General features: G+C 37.1%; 2 protein-coding genes across 3 annotated transcripts in view; one reads left to right on the forward strand and one right to left on the reverse strand.

Moving 5' to 3' along the window:
* LOC103696513 (nuclear transcription factor Y subunit C-4-like) overlaps window positions 1-2827 on the forward strand; it is a 25448-nt gene extending 22621 nt beyond the window's left edge. The window contains exon 3 of the mRNA XM_039119846.1: window positions 357-2827. Within this exon, the coding sequence (XP_038975774.1) occupies window positions 371-1063 (693 nt within the window). The 5' untranslated portion in view covers window positions 357-370 and the 3' untranslated portion in view covers window positions 1064-2827. The remainder of the gene's footprint in view (window positions 1-356) is intronic.
* On the reverse strand, window positions 2631-15734 carry LOC103713167 (probable potassium transporter 11). 2 transcript variants are annotated; one of them, XR_605036.4, is made up of 10 exons: window positions 14905-15728; window positions 13882-14107; window positions 9056-9301; window positions 6789-6839; window positions 5919-6179; window positions 5752-5804; window positions 5559-5673; window positions 5223-5477; window positions 2951-4099; window positions 2631-2872 (listed from the first exon to the last, which is right to left on the reverse strand). XR_605036.4 is itself a non-coding variant. In XM_008799994.4 (9 exons), the coding sequence occupies exons 1-9, from the start codon at window positions 15022-15024 to the stop codon at window positions 3051-3053; spliced, it is 2376 nt and encodes a 791-aa protein (XP_008798216.1). In that variant the 5' UTR covers window positions 15025-15734; the 3' UTR covers window positions 2932-3050. The 2 variants fall into 2 exon arrangements, 1 of the variants encoding a protein (XP_008798216.1); XM_008799994.4 differs by lacking the exon at window positions 2631-2872 and having other exon boundaries at window positions 2932-4099; window positions 14905-15734.
* Between the last annotated feature and the right edge of the window lie 1582 nt (window positions 15735-17316).

A 17316-nucleotide genomic window follows, 5' to 3' on the forward strand; every position in this document is an offset into this window, starting at 1 on the left:
ATGCCTATTTCTGGTATTCGTAGGTGAAGTGCTATTAGCATTAAAATCCATTGCACTTTCTTTCTTCTGGTGTATGAAATATATCATAGCCTCATTGCTGACCATTTTCAAATTCATACAATTATTAATAAAAAAATATAACGCAATTATTAGCTCTCATGGCTTGATTGTCTGTTGAACTTAATAAGAATGAAATTATAAAACTTCACCACTTATTTCAGGTTTTAACCTCAAGAATCAAATTACTAGTTCCTTTTGTCTCTAAATCTGTAACCATTGATACTCTTAAACTTCTTTAACCATCCTAATATAGTTGCCAGTCATGTAATCAAAACTCATATGATCAAAATATTTAGGTGTCACTCTGGCCATGGTACAGTCCGCACAGCCGTCTCAGCCTCTGATGGGACTTGTAACATGCACTGCCCAAACAGCCTACGCTGCTCCTTACCAATCTGCTGCAATGGTTCCGGGAGCTCCAGCAGTGATCGGAGCCATATCACCTGGCATGCAACTGACATCAACATTCCCCACCAACCCGCACCAGCTCGCATATCAGCAAATCCAACAGCTGCATCAGCAGCAGCAGCTGCAACAACATCCGCAGCTCCAGGCCTTCTGGGCCATGCAGATGGCAGACATAGAAGAAACCAATGACTTCAAGAACCACAGCCTGCCTCTCTCTAGGATAAAGAAAATCATGAAATCTGATGGAGATGTCAAGATGATCTCAGCTGAGGCTCCTATGATATTTGCAAAGGCGTGTGAGATGTTCATACTGGAGCTGACACTGAGATCATGGAATCATACTGAGGAGAATAAAAGAAGAACACTTCAAAAGAATGATGTAGCTGCCGCTATATCCCAGACTGACATATTTGACTTCTTTGTTGATGTCATTCCCAGGAATGAATTAAAGGAAGAAGGCTCCAGGATTGCAAGTGCTGCTTTGCCAGTGATATGTGCTCAGGCCGACTATCATGTACCACCACAGCATCAAGTAACAGGCACAGAGATGATCTTGGGGAAGCCTGTTGATCAAACATCCACAGCTGCAATGTAGACTCCAGTTGCTTACATGTGGCGGCAGCCACAGCAGCAGCAACAGGTGCCTGATAGCAGCTGAACATATGAAATGGTTAGAAAGCTATTTTATGTTTCTGGTTTCTTCAGATATAGGAAGGAACATTGTTAGATGGAATTTCATGTTCCCTAATGTGTCAGTACAAGTAGTCAAGCTTGTAGTAGACCTCTTTTCACTTGGGTAGTAGGTGAAATAAGAAAAACTTGTCACTTGCATGCAGATGGAAGGGGCACAACTATTGTAAAGTGGTGCCGTCTTAAGCTTCCGTTCTGTGACTCTATAGACAATAAACTTTACTGCTCTTAATCTATGACTGATGCATTAATGATCTTGAGACCTTCAGAAAGTTCCCTTTTATTCATGGTAAGTTACAGGCTGAGTATAGTGTGAAGTGCCAGCATGGAAGCCATGCCGAAAATTACTATTTCAGTGCTTGCAATACTAGATGTTATCAAGTATGTCTTTCTATGGGTAAGATACAGTGTTTACAATGAAGGTGTGACATGGAACACAAGCCAATCATTAGTGGCTTAGTGCTTACATGCAATCGATAAGCATGTCTTTCAGTAGGCAAGCATGTTGTGTTTATACTGATGCAGAACATGTACCAAATATTGCTAATTTAGTGCATCCCTGCTTGATATAATTAAGAATGTCTTTCAACAGGTACAGTAGATCTCAGATGAGCCAATGTATTATAGACAGGAACTTTGCCGTGCATGAATTGTCAAACCTTGCTAAAGAATTTGAGAAGACATGGGCGATCCTGATATTATTTCCAGACCTCTCATTTTACGTTTTAAGATTTCACTGCATGATTTGCGTGCACCAGCAGGCAAAACAAATATATAGGGCTCCATCCGGCCATGGAACAGACCTCTCTCTCTCTCTCTCTCTCTCTCTCTCTCTCTCTCTCTCTATCTATCTATCTATCTATCTCTCTGGGTGGGATTGTGCCTAGGTAAAATATCTGGAAACTTTGGGATGAAGACCCTTTGCGTAGGAGGGGTGTGACAACTGCAGCAATGCCAGTTGAGGAGAAGCTTTTGCTTTGTATCAACCTCTTTCTTCTTTTCAGCAACCTTCTTTAGGATGTCTTGATGATATCTATCGTTCAAATCTTCATCAGTGTATATGCTTTAGAAAGTTGCCTATATCTCTTCACAAGGATCTCTGCGCCGGAGAGAGTAATTTGGTCACTTATTCAAGGGAGCTATCATTTTAACTCATTTCTTGGAGTATATAGCAGAATTGAGCTACGAACTCCTGTTGGTTTGCCTCGCGCAAAATGCCATGGCTATTCTGGCATCTCTACCAACAAAGGGCCTCGATGATGCTCCTAGAAAGCGATCATACTCTGATACCAGCAGTCAAAAGCCAAGTTCCTGCATAAGCTCTTGATGCACTCTTATGTTTCTGTGTCAATGTAAAACGGGGCTGAGAACACAAAGCATACAATAGAACATGTAAAGATTAAGAAGATGAATGAACCTTCTACCAATTCATATGATAAAAGAATTCAAGCTCTTTTCGGCACTATGGCACATGTAACGGGAAAGATCCCTATTCTCATATTGCAACCAACCATTTTATACATCATGAATGTCTTTCTTTTGATGAAACAAAGGAGCCAAAGACCCTAAATGCTTTTCACTCAACTGATCAACATATTTCCAAACATAGCATATCTCACAATTAGTCAAAACCTGCGAACCACTTTGGGAGAGCACTTCATTTCTGTAAGAGAAATAGTGAGTAACAGCAGCTACCTGGTGCTCAACCCTGTGCCTGCATGGATTGCTGATAACAAGTAAGACCATCGAGCAAAATAAAGAAAAAGCAAGGCATCTATGAAAACAGTCCCACCTTTACATTCTTCTTGTAAAGATCCCACATTTGAAAAGAAGTTTTACGGAAAGAGAGCAGGCCGCAAGTGCAGCTGACCACCTTTTCTTGATCAGATGAATTATACATAGAATATCTGTCCCACGTTCAATAGGCTCTCATGGGGAATATTAAAGATCACACTGTTTTCCCTGCAGATCCTCCGAAGGAAGGCATAAATGTAATCAACAGCTATCCTTTTAATAATTCCCGAATCCCTCCGAGCCCTCACAATTGTGTTCCCAAGAATGTGCACCACCCCAGCATCCTTGCACCTGTTCAAGAAATCCAATTCATCCCCAACTGTCTGGATTGTCTGGCCTGATGAGCTCACTAAACCATTTCCATGGAGCGGGGATTGGGCAGGTACTATAGAATCATTCGATGGTGAGTACGTTAGCTCTACATTAGAGGAGACTCTGTTGCCATTGCCATTCTCAGTAAGAAGGAAATCACTATATTTCTCGGTCCGCTGCCCGCATAAGCTGTACTCGTCAGAATCAGAGTATCCTTCCATCATACTTTCAAGACGAACAAAAAGAGAGAGGCTATCAAAGAGCATCTTCTCAAAATCATCGTCTTTCTTGTGGAGATCTTTGTATCCATACCTTGCAATACAGCGGAACATGTGGAAATTCTTCGGACCAATCCTTTTTACAAGAAACCGTTCTTCCACAGGTACTGTGTAGACTGGGAGGTATTTGACACAGACGAAGACGACAACAGAGTGGATGGCAGGGAGGTTGGTAATGAAGTGGGAGAAGATGCGAGGAACGCCGCTTGCCAGCTCTGTGTACACGAAGCCTATGCCAGGGACCCGAACCAGGCCAAGGCTGGGGCCAAGGCCCAAGATCCAGGCCATTGAGACCTTACTGTGCATCTCAAACTCATACCGCTTCACAGTTCCATAGTGCCATATATACATGATGAGGAGGAAGACAGCAGCGATGACAAGTGGAACCCAACCACCTTGGTCTATCTTGAAGAGCACTGCAGAGAAGTATGGGAGTTCCACCAGCAAGGAAAGACCGGTGAAGATGACAATAAGGATCCAGTGGCTCCGCCATACCAACAGCATTATAGGGACCATAAGAAATGTTGTCACCAGCATAACTATCACCACAGCAGTTCCTGTTCATAAAATATAGAATTTATTTATTATTATGAAACAAGCATGAAGAAATTTAATGGAGAGATTCATGTATCAAGCACATATAATCAAATTATATTATGAAAAATGACAACTTGTTCAATGATCAATTAAAACTAGATTTTTGCAGAAAACCAAAAAATAGTTATGGCACAAAATGGAATGCCATTTCAAAGTCATGAACAATCAACTTGCTGGTCACAGGTTCTAACTGCATGGAAATCAGACACATAGAGCAACTTAAAAATAATCGAATCTCAGCATGATATATCATGCAGGTGGCAGCATTAAGTCATTGATTATATTTTCCACTTGCAAATATATATCTATTGGTGTCTACTAAGTTTTTACAGTTGAGAGTTGCTCAGAGTGCTTTCTGCTGATGTTTTCTTTGAAAAAGCCATCCTGGTCCCCCCTGTGATTATGCTATTGTTAGCATGATTTGCTACACCTAGGTTTTCTTCCTCTCTCCTGATCTCTTAATTCTCCTCCCCCTCTCCCTCACTCCCTCTCTCAATTCTACTCTCCTGATGCCCTCTCTCTCGATGCTCCATGGCGATGATGCAACAACAACAGCTAAGGTTAGGGTTTTGCGACGACGAGGTACGCCTCCCCCCTCTCCCTCTCTCTCTATCCCTCCCTCCCTCCCTCTCCTTCTCCTTCGTCTTCTCCTTCTCTCCCTCCTTGGTTCTAGTATAATTTGGCTTGGTACGGCACATACTAGTACCATACCAAAGCAGTTGTCGGCCCAGTACATCCTGGTATCGGTTCAAAGAATCTTGCATAGGGGTGTGTATGCAATTGCTAGATTTTGGAGAGGCATATCCATAACTTGCAGATTTTATGAGGCATATGTGCAAGTTGTACGCTTTTAGAGGGATGTATGTTCACTTTAAACTTTTTGAGGGATAACAAGCAAATAAGCATTTTTTGAACTGTATGCAAAAGTATCTTAAGTATCAAACCTTATGATGATTAGTCACATGATAAGTCTTCATATGAAATATTGTCATCATTGCTACTTCATTGTAACATCTGACTGTTTTAAAATAAAGCAAATAGGTCATGAAATTATTGTTGATGTGTGTGAAGTTAACAGCTTACCATATGCATTTCCAATCTGACTTTGATTTTTGAATCCAGCTGTGACAGCTATGCAAAGAACCATAAGGACCCAATTAATATCTGGTATATATATCTGACCGAGGAACTTTTTTGATGTATGAACAACTTTGACCCTTGGAAAACAACCAAGTGCAAGTGCTTGTTTGATTATTGAAAATGTTGCAGATATGGTGGCTTGACTCGCAACAATTGCTGCTGCTGTTGCAATGATAAAAGCTGGCCAGTATATACTATCTAAAAAAATAAAAAGATGTCACCATCCACTTATATAGAAAGAGACTTAAAGGATTCTGTACTGTAAGAGTCAGAAGGGACCTGGAATAGAACGATAAAAAGCATCAAACACATGCCCTTTATTGCTAACTATATAAGCAGCTTGTCCGGTGTATGCCAGAAGAAGACAAGGGAACACAATGAGGGTGAAAGCAATCTGCAAACGGAAAACACATAATCTGAGCACATTCAACTTAAGATATTGATCATAATTGTGTGAATTGATAATAAATACCTGAACAGCTAGGACAGGAAAGTGACACAGATCAGCAAATAATGCTTCTGTCCCTGCATAATAATGTTGCAGGACAATGCAAGTTAGCTTTCAGTATACCAAGAAAAATCCATGGTTACATACAATGACGCACCACAAGAAGGTGCATCAGTTCAGAAGAATCTCACCTGTGATACTAAGAAGAATTCCTCCAAGAGAGGTCCAATTATGAAGTTTCCCTCTTCTAAAATACCGATATGTATAAATTGGATTGTAAGCCTTGAGAACAGAACTATCATATTTCCATATGTTTAGAGCACCAATAGCACCAATCAATAAAAACCAGAGGAGAACGATGGGAGCAAAAAGCCATCCAACTTTGTCTGTACCATAGTGTTGCATGCTAAATAAACCAACTAATATGACCACAGCAACAAGTATAACCACATCTGAGACATTGGGACATGAGAATGAAAAAGCAATTAGCCATGCATAATTCAACTAAAGTCATTTTTTTATTTTCATTACTTAAGGAAGCTTTATCATTCAAAAACATGATCCCTTTATAATTCAAATTTCAGACTTTAAGTGTTTAGATTTTCCAGCAGTTGTTTAATAATTAGAAGGAAAAAGTTGAAAAATGGAAAATTATTAGGAAATTCTACTCAAAGTAGAAATTTCTAATTCCATGATTTAAGGGACTTTTTGATATTCATAATACAAGTGAACATCTAGTTGTCTAAGAACATAACATATGATTTTTTTTCTTTCCATAGCAGTAATATTAAATATTTTATTTTCAGTCCAGACATGCCCTTTGAAGGGCATTTATAATATGTTTATAATGGAGAATTTCATGGAATGACCAATCCTTATCATCAGGTCCAATAAATGAGAAAAATTGGCATCTATGCCTAAGAGTATAATTGGTACGAAATAGATTGATAGTATTCTAGAGCTTATAAGTGAGAAAAATGATTTTTTGAAATTGAGAGCTTCAAGGGATCCATGAATTCAAGAGTATGCATCAAAGCACATATAGGTGGTAAAAGCCATACCATTACTCATGTTGGGATGGTCAACCTTTATTCCACCTGATGCTGAAAGAACTGCAGAAAGATAAAATTTTAAAGTTAGAATTTTAGAGAGGCTAACAGAGCAATCACATCCAAGACACTCATAGAAACATTAGCAGTAAGAGTGCACTATAAAATGCGAAAGAATCCTGGGAAAAACTTGGACAATTGAAGGAGCCCCTTTAAAAACTTATACAAAACAGTGACAATTTTTCCAGCACATTCAATGAAAAATGTTTGGTGAAACTTATTATTTTTCCATGGAAATGCCTTGAAAAAAAAAAGAGTATCTGAAACTTAATGGAAAACCTTAAGCATTTAGTCCTCGTTTGGATGCCTTTACAATTAAATCAAACTCTTTATTTCTTTTTGCTTGTAAGGTTAGGCAAAGGAAATATTTAATATTTATTTAAGAGTTGTATTCTGTTATGCAAAACTCTCTAGGAGATAGTAACCTGAGAAAAATAATGAAATATGATATTCTACTACCAAAGAGATTTTAAGATTTTTTTTTGGTTATTTCTGAGCCATGCAAACAGTATACCATGTTTAAGGCTACAGCCTGAGGTTCGCCGTCTCGGTACCAGACCCATACCAGTACTATTCTATTACAATGTTGGTATGTAGTACGAGACGTACCGAATATTGGTATGGTATGAGACTGCATACCGGTTCGGTACTGGTATGATATGGTACTGACCGGTATGGCAAACCTTGCTACAGCCTATTGGTGAAGCAACGTGATGATCGAGGCCTCTATAAGAAAACCTAATTTACAAAACATAAACATATTGAATCTTCTGTTTAAAAGAAAAACAGTTTAGGAGCAAACATATCAATTCATAGACAAAAAGATCTGATAGCATATCAGATATGGATCATAGCCTTCAATCAAATATGTATATCTCAAATCAGAGAACAATCAACATAAATTTTAAAACAAACTATATAATAAAATGAATTCCTGATATCAAATTTCTAGGGTTGACAGAATTATAACCATTCATTAAAGCAATTCTTCCACTACACCAAACTCATGCATACCATGTGATGGTTGACCCACCATCTGTCGAGAAATCTTACCTTTTAAATCTCTAACATAAATCTTATGCGCCCATAAACCAGATACCATGGTAAAAATAACCCAGTTCCAAGAATCTCAATGATTGACCACAGAGATATAATGAAAGTATAAATACGGACAACTCATAAAAATGATTATTATGTAATATTTGTATGATATAGTAGATCACTGTTCTGGTTTTTATAGACCCACTGACATAGGAAGATAGACCAACCATAGGTTAATGCTAGATCCTCCTATAGAAAAGATCAAAAGTAAAGAATCATACTGCAGCAAAAGAATGAAAATGTTGAATTAGAGACTTAGATGCATGTCTTTTAATTGGGGGACGTTTTTGGGCAAAACTATGAAGATGCAATGGTAGTTGCAGAGAGCAAAATGCTATAATAAATGCAGCACATTTGCACAAAACAATATCAATAACAATAACAATAACAATGATGATGATAATAGAAGAAGAAAAAGAAAAAGTAGCCAATGCATCATATTCTCACAAAGGCATGTTACTAAATATATATGCAAGAATTACACCCTAGAAGATGCAATCACCAAATGGCTGTCAGAATCTTAATGACATAGATCCACGCCATAGATGCAGAAGAAATGCAGGAGGCAAAAAATGGAGGGAGAATTTAGGGAACTAGCAGCAGCAGAAGCTCGATAATCATGATCCTAGATTCTGATCATGGAATGGAGATTTGTTTGGACAACCACAAATGATGCCCACGTTGTAAGGAGTAAGATCCAACACTTTGTACAATAATGTGGATTTTCTGTGAACTAATTACAATATATAATGCGTGCGTGTTTGCACTGGTTTGTAAGTCACGTATTGTCAGGTAGAAAAGCTCGAAGAACATGAACCGATCTTTGACTAAAAATATTGCTGTAATGAAAGACTTGAACATAAGGAACAAATCTTTGCAACTAAGGGAGTCAATAAGCTGTTAGATATGGTTACAGGAAAGAAGAAAAAAAATGTAAACAAGATCTGGTTCTACCTCAAAAATATATATATATTAATCTAAATCTAACTCCAGGAGCTTATGTAAATGGATACATGAAGGGGATTACAGGGAGCAAGTTGTCTTAAGAGACTGCATACAGAAAAGCAATACAGTCAAGCTACTAAACCATGGAGAAGGAAAATATAGAACAAACTGACCTGATATAGCTGGAGTAAGAATCCCATCTCCAATTGCCATACAAGTACCAATAAGAACAAGAATGAGAAGAGCATTCTTTTTATAAGAATGTGTCTCTAACCATCTCTTGATTTTCGCGGCTAGCGAATTCTCATCATAAGTCTTACGACTGTATGTTGTTAATTCTTCATCTGTTCTATGTTGGTTGGGAATAGTATTTATATTTGCATGGCGGCAAAGCAGTGAATAAAGAGCAAATGTACCACCTGCACATAACAAAGCAGAATTTGTATTTTCTCAATATGCATAAAAAGGAAAAGACAGCAGCCAAGAGAATGAAGGTTAATTTTTAATAGTCCTTGATATTAGTGACTACAATCAACAGCATTCACGTTTGCATTCTTATTTTTATTTTTTTACTAACAAATTGAACCAGCAATCTGAATATATTAGCTTCCACAAATTTATGTTGAAACCTATATTTGATGAGTAATCTAAATCTTCATTGTCCAGTAAGTCTCTATTGTATTGTATACACATAATTGACAATTATAAAGAATAATCAGCACACTGCCAACTGTTCTGCATGGACACAATGATAGAGTTGATGTATAAGACTCATTGATAGACCTTGAAAAGTACATTTAACTTAACATCTTCCTCAATATTTCTTTAGATACTGCAGAGAAAATAATTAAGTGGATTTATGACCAAAGTTTTCCAAACAGTAGATGGATATAGTTTCATTAAGGGGATTACCTTGTAGAGAATGCACAGTGAACAATAAAACATCATATGATGTAGAAAACTGAAAAAACTGTTTCCAGGCCATGTGTAACTACAATTCTCATAAAGAGGCTAAGGACCTTATGTACCCCTTGATGGGGTCTCAAAAAAAATGTCAAACAAATAGCAGTGAGACTGATAGGGCTGATGGAAGATGTTTTTCTCTTAGACTTAACAAGGCCATACAGAAGGAGAATAAAGGAGACAAGATTTAAACATATATGGGTTTTGAAGGAATGCAAGATAAGCAATGCTAAAAAAGGCTTACGGCAAGCTAGTTCTTAGATAGGAGTTTTATATTTTTACTTACTTCTAATCCAGCATAATGACAACTAAATTCCATAGTTCTTAACCATCGTGAAATCTTTTCAGGAGATATTCATTTTCCGGGAGAAACAAATAAGATAACCAGGCACAGCAGCATTTTGATCCCACCAGAAATGGAGAAAATAAATCTAAGGCCAAAACAACTTTAATTGATCTCTCTCATCAGAAGATGTTTCTTTGATGCCAAGCTTTGCAACATATTTGCAAGGTGTAGATAACTCCCAAGATACCATACTTGGAAAAAAAAGAAGAACCAAGACTGAATGTCTCTCCAAGGATCTTCATGTCATCTATCGATTTCTAGGTCTATATAAACTTTTTCTATAAAATTAAGAAGAACAAACCATGAATATAAAGTTGTAAGTCATAGAATTGTGAAATTTATGTAGTGTTAGTTATAACTGCACTGGTAAACATAAGCATGTGGCATAAACATGTGTTTTTTGTAAAAATGCTGTCTATGAGGATGAATTTGGGTCATTGCCCGCAAGTGAGTTGATCATTGCTACAGCATCCCAACACTTGCTCCTCAAGTTCATAGCACTAAGACAGGATTTATCTTCCTAAATGTCTTGTGATAGCCTATGAGTCTAAATGAAATACATCAATTTAGAAACAATGGAACATCTTTACATTTGATAGCATATGAGTCTAAATTTCCACCGGAAGAGTTTATAAATAAATAAAGATCCCTAGTATCATCTTCTATACTGAGATATACCATGAGACCAAGAAGTTGATTCGAGATCTCGCTATCAACTTCTTGGCCTAAAAAAAGTCATCTTCATGGTGATACATAATTTCACCAAACCAATAATATTGGATCTTACCATCAGAGCATTAGAATCCTTTTTGCTGTCGATTCATCTGAAACATAGGGTTCTCATTTCCTTTTGATCATCATACAATTACTTCATATTTTGTGTGTGTGTGTGTGTGTGTGTGTTTGTGGCATCAATTAATACTTAGTAGTGTCAAAATCTGTTGAACTTCCTTTTATTACTTTGTTTTCTTTCTAGCTCCAGTTTCGTTATCACCAAGGTCATTTGGGTTACAGTAGTAACGAACCTTCCTTCCTATCCATCCCCCATATATTCTCTATTACATCAACAAAGGACAGTTAATAGGAGATTAGTGGACAATATAATAACACTATTAAACTCAGTTTTGGAAAACTTTGCATTATTTGTTCAAAATTAATTCACTTAAGTATTTATTTGTGTTTCTTGAATTGAGATCAAAATATTGATCCAACAATGCTCTAAATGGTTTTTGAAGCTTTCTCTTTTAGTTAAGCATAGTTGACTACTCTAGATTCTCCTAGTTAGGTTATCTCATACTACACTATGGTCATTGAGACTTCTTTAGCAGTTCACCCTTCTCTCTTATACTTTTGACTGCTTATTCCTTGTCATTCCTGTACATTATTTGCCTCTAAGGAGATCAACTTTTTAGGATTGCCCAATAATGGAGCACAAATTTGACCGTTGCCGCCCTCTTATGCAAGGCAGCCTATTCACTTCATGGGATTGCAGTAAGAATCTCATGATTACAACTTCTAGTTTGCAAGTATGAGAAACTATTGATGTGTATTATACATTCCTAACTTAGGAGGCAACACATATATGATACCAAAACTAGGGCCAGCAGTCAATGCTTGCTTCAGAACATACAGAGATTGCAACTGTTTGACATTGTGCAGCCCTATGCAGCCTGGACCCCTGTTCTTTTGATTGGAGCAACCTCCCAAAACATTTTGTCCATGAATCATTACTTATATATGGCTCAGGAAGATCCTCAAAAATCTTCAGTCCAATGATATCTCCTTTCAATATGAAATGGGATCTCACCTGCTTTCTCCCTCTGTGTGTGTATGTGTGTTTATGCGCATGTTCACATGCACATATAGGATATTTATCAGTTAAAACTAAGTAATCTTTCCCATAGAAGACCTAAGACCCTTTCCCTTTGCTTCAACTCAACAAGTTTGGTTCTCCTTTTTCTCATATTTCATTTTTTACTTTTGCTCAACCTTTAGTTTATCTCTACTTTTAATCTTGAAATAGTAGTTAGTTTATGAGTTCCAAGCATCAAATAAACAGTCTGGCCTTTATACATGACAAACATTCTAAGAACAAGGTGAAAGGTCCATTAAAGCATTATGTACCCTAATGACCAGATATTGGTAGGAATTCCATGCTGAGGACCATAAAACCACCTACTATTTTACATTGCAAAGTAGCAAGTTTTGGAAGATCTCCATATCCCTATCCAAGGATTAGAATATCATCTGTTGATGTTGTGCCAACCTAGAATTCTCATGGCTCATACTATGCTGTGCCAGTGTTTGGCATGCACTAGAATTATAGCATGGCAAGCAATGACATGAAGCAGGCATCACATAACTATCATCTGCCAGCAAGGCACTGGTAGGAAACATATTAGCCTGTGCTGATCAGGCACAAACAACACTTAAATCCATGCCTCCATCAATTTTTCATGTGCCCTCACCTCAAGTTTGAGCCACTCCATGGCAAGCTTCTCCATTGTAATTCTTGTCTTATCACCCCTAAGATTATCTGCCCATAAGCCTCTATTACACCATATTCATTCTTCATGCTTTACCCATATTGCTCTCTTACCTTGTGTATCTCACCTAACAAATTGAGTGAGGTTTGGACCATTGATGGTAGAACCTTTGGTAACCACATTAATTAAGCAACAATCATTTTTGATGTTATAGAGCTAACCAAGCTTATTTAGTTTATATCGTACATATCGAACTAATGCTTGAGTGATCCAACAATAAAGAAAATAGCGAATGTCTTTGATGGAAAGAATTGGTTTGTGGAAATATTACCAACTCTTAAAAAGAGGCCATCTGATGGTTAATCTTCCAAAAAAAAAAAATCTTTTTTTTGAATAATATCTGGCACTGACCATACATGCTCAAGCTAAAAGTAGCCAAAGAGTTGAGTATAGCTATTAAAATAGATGCTTATGGTATATATATTTCTGTTGGTTAGCCATGACTTTATTCTTACCTAATGGAACTATTAGATTTTCCTTAGGGTATTTATTTCTAAACTTGCCCATCTAATGAAATTATTTATAAGGCATTAGAGTATAGTTACCTAATAAAATGTTTCAACACGATAAATTCATGTCAGAAACTAAAATATTAAATGATGTCACACACCCTTATTTTCCATGAGAAATTACAAATTCTAACACATGTAACTACTTCTGCAATTTCAGCATTTTTATGATTACCAATCAGTTTGATTCAATCCAACCCTTAGACATTCATATACAACCAGATTTCTACATCATTGCAATAGATGTTGCAGTGAGAAGATGAAGATAAGATAGATTCTACATCATTGCAATATTTCAGATGTAGACCCATTTCATAAACTTAATTGTTGATATTTTGTTTGTTCACTCTGGCTTCTATTAGAGATCTGTTCTCCATAAAAGTAACCCCCCCATTTCCACATAGTCTAAATTGCATCAGAATTTTTTGTAAGTATCTTAGTTTGACAAGATTGAACTTTTTTCACATAAATCTAGCCGTAGATGTATTACTTGGATGCAGCAAAAGCAAACACAAGAAACTAAAATGGACAGTGATAGTCTACCTTGACCATTGTCATTAAATCTAGCTGTAGATGTATTACTTGGATACAGCAAAACCAAAAATAAGAAACTAAAATGGACAGTGATAGTCTACCTTGACCATTGTCATTGGCCCTCAACACTACAAAAACATATTTAAGGAGTGGGATGAGAGTAAGGGAGTATATGATCAAAGAAAGTGCTCCAATAACATCCTCTGGATCTTCCACCCCTTTAGGAAATGTATTGTAAAAAACATACAGCGGTGATGTGCCCAGGTCTCCAAATACCACACCAAGGCTCTGAAATGCAAGCCGTAAAACTAAAACTGATGAGAATTTCTGCATGGTAGACAAAAGCATATCAGCATATCAACGTGCTTCAATGACTACATCACAAGCATTGGTTTGAGCAAATAAAAACTAATGAAAATAGAAAAATAAAAACAGTCCATCCGATCAGCTTGTGCTAGAGAGATTCCACAAATAAAAGATAAATCACATTTTTTCTTATAACAAAACACCAAGAAACGCAGAAGTCAGACTGCTAATTTGTTGAAGAATTTTCAGTTTCATAATTGTAAGAAGTTCAGAATGTATCAAATTAAGAAACTGAACAATAAATCATGTAAATCATCAAAAAGACCCTTGCTAATTTTTTGCCAAATGATTAATATATTAGTCCTCAACATGATTTTTAGTAAGTTGTATAACATTTAGTTCCATCTCAAACATAGATCAGCAAAGTATTGAAAAAGGATACATTTTAACTGATAACATCACTAGCAGTAGGCATGAAATTACCCTTCCTTCACTTCATGTTAAAAAAACTAATAATCATCTTAGAGATCGAAATCAGATAATATTTTTGACAGATGTTAGCTCTTACATGTTATTTAAATTGATTATAAGATCTGATCTGATAAATCAAGAGATTCTACTAACAATGCACAGTACTCTAGAACTGGTATTCTAAGAAAAGGGGAAAAGACAAAAAAAAATATGATGCATCTGAAAGAATGTGAAGTCTTTCTACTTCTGCCCAATTATTGGATAAGCAAACAGCATCTTATTTCAAAGAGAAACAAGAAAATACTATAAACTATAAGAGGGGCTCCAAATGAAAGATTGAAGAGCACCTTTTCTCTGTACATATTTTTAAGCCTGCCAGCCTCTTCATCCATGGGCTGGTCGAGGTTCTGATCCAAATCCCACATGTTCCCTTTATTTGTCTCCTCGTTTGTCATCTCCGATGCCATGAATCCCAACTCCTTCAGCACACTCCTTCGATATCTCGGCTCTTCGAAGCGGCCCGAATCGATGCCCAAGATCTCAATCTCTGAGATCTTGAGATCTCAACTCCTCGCTCACACCATAAACAGACACCAAAACGACATCCAAGCCTGGGAGGAGCGATGTACTTCTGTGGATTTGAGCTCAAATATAGGGTCCCAGCGGCCAGAAAAATGAAACTTCGGGAGTGGCAGTAAAAGCTACTGGAAAGCAAGATGCTAAATTTGGAATAGAATTCAATCCCATATCACAAGAAGCATCCAAAGATCTGATCTTTTTTTCCAGTCCGGATAGCCAAAAACGGCTGACAAACTAAAAATCTACCAGAAAAGAGACACCTGGGCGCGATTCCAGCAGGAAAGACAGAGATTTCCAGAGTTCGGACGCCAGGAAACTCCAAAATCTGATCTTTGGCCAGTAATTAGATGGCAAGTGCCACCAGGGAGACAGAGAAGAACGAGTGGAGCCGCAGGGCGAGATGAGGGGAAGGGAGAGGAGGATAGGGAGGCACTTCCGGAGCTTGGAGAGCTCGCAGGTGGTACTCAGGGGAGGTGATAAGGGCGTCGCCTTGCGACGATTTGTAGGGTTTGGGATCCAAGGGAAGGTGGGGTTCAAGCGGGGACTCAGCAAGAGAGCGACGCGGGATTTCTACTGCCATGAGAGAGGTTGGTCGGGTTACAGAGAGTGAGAGAGAGAGGGCGGCATCTTACTTTGTCCCGTTGACCCAAGAACTATTTAATCAACTTTAAACTGTACTATAAAAATATAAAAGCTGGAAAATTTATTTCTTTTTGCCAATGGTGTCACCAGAGATCCGACTTTGGATTTAACAGTAGATTAATTAATATCTTATTAGATTCCTAACATGGATTGTTTTAATAAATAAAAACTTTGTTTTATGGGCGGTGGCGCTTATGACCGTAATTAATACCTAGCAAAATCCCCCCGAGCATTCGTAGCATCTCTAAACTTCACAAACAACCAAAATTGCAAGAGATTTTTTTGATGAGTGTGGACCTGGGATAAAATCACTCTATTTTTCCTCTTCCTCTTTTGTTATCTGTGATGGTAATACTATCTAAAATAATTTCATCCTTGATCCATGATGAATTAAGTCTATCTAATATTTTTTCCTAAATTATATGAAAAGTAGAGGAATAGTGGATCACATATTTTTGCAAGCATAAGATAACTCTACACTTAATATATTTATCAAAAAACATGAGGAGAAATAATCCATAAAGAACAGACCCATAAAGAGTGAACTTATAAGAGCTGCTTTGAAAATAGATTACAGTGTCAATCCCATTGAGGTATTCTAGTGCATATTTTTATGTTACATAAAAGAAGTGGTGTATGATGCCCTTGCATAGTTTTTCTGAATTATATCAATGTAATATGTTTTTAATTCTTTTTGGTTTCGTTCATATTTATAGAAGTTATTTTTGTGCCCATTAATATGTGAGATTAGCTCTAGTTTAAATATCTAGAGCCACTAATATAATCTATGGTCGCTTTTTAAAGCATAAAAATATATCCATAAGAAGTTGAAATATTTGATCCTTCCCTGGTTACATAATATTAGCCTAGGTGAAGTGAATTACAAATTGTTGCTTGTTATACGTAGGTATCAAGATAGAGACAAATGTTTCCAGGTTAGCCAATAATAAACGGAAAGCTGTTTAGAATATTCGAATCTTTAGAGACCCTTCTCCATCAATATATTCCTCCTGTGGATAGAGAGGGATTAACCACTGTCCATTTTTTTTATTAGTTAGAGCTCTCTAATAAGTGTTACCTACCCTATTATGGTAGGGTTCCGGTTGTATTATTTGCACGAAAAAATAATTCACTTTTTTTTTTGCAACATTGTTAGATCATGCAATGACTGCTTTAAAGCCGATGCATGAAGTTGGAGTGCTTTGAGAACCATACAAAGCATGTAACCCAATAATTGATATCATGGAGAAGACGAATTATTCTTTCATACGAAAGATACAATCCAAATCCTGTTGTATCAGTGGAAAAATTATATTCCACATCATACGCACCGTGTAGTCGTGCATCATCCCTATCATAAGCGCATATTTCTATCGGCTAATCATCGAGATCAGCGCTTCGTAAATAGAGCTCATAGAAATGCTTGTGTGCAGGGTCGACCCAATTCTTAAGAGACTGAGGCGGTCACCTAAGGTCCCGGCCTAAAAAAGGTCCACCACAAAAAAAAGACCTCAAAGACAAAATAAAAAGAAAAAAAG

The sequence above is a fragment of the Phoenix dactylifera genome, unplaced genomic scaffold (assembly GCF_009389715.1).
Source record: "Phoenix dactylifera cultivar Barhee BC4 unplaced genomic scaffold, palm_55x_up_171113_PBpolish2nd_filt_p 000638F, whole genome shotgun sequence".
NCBI classification, from domain to species: Eukaryota; Viridiplantae; Streptophyta; class Magnoliopsida; order Arecales; family Arecaceae; genus Phoenix; species Phoenix dactylifera.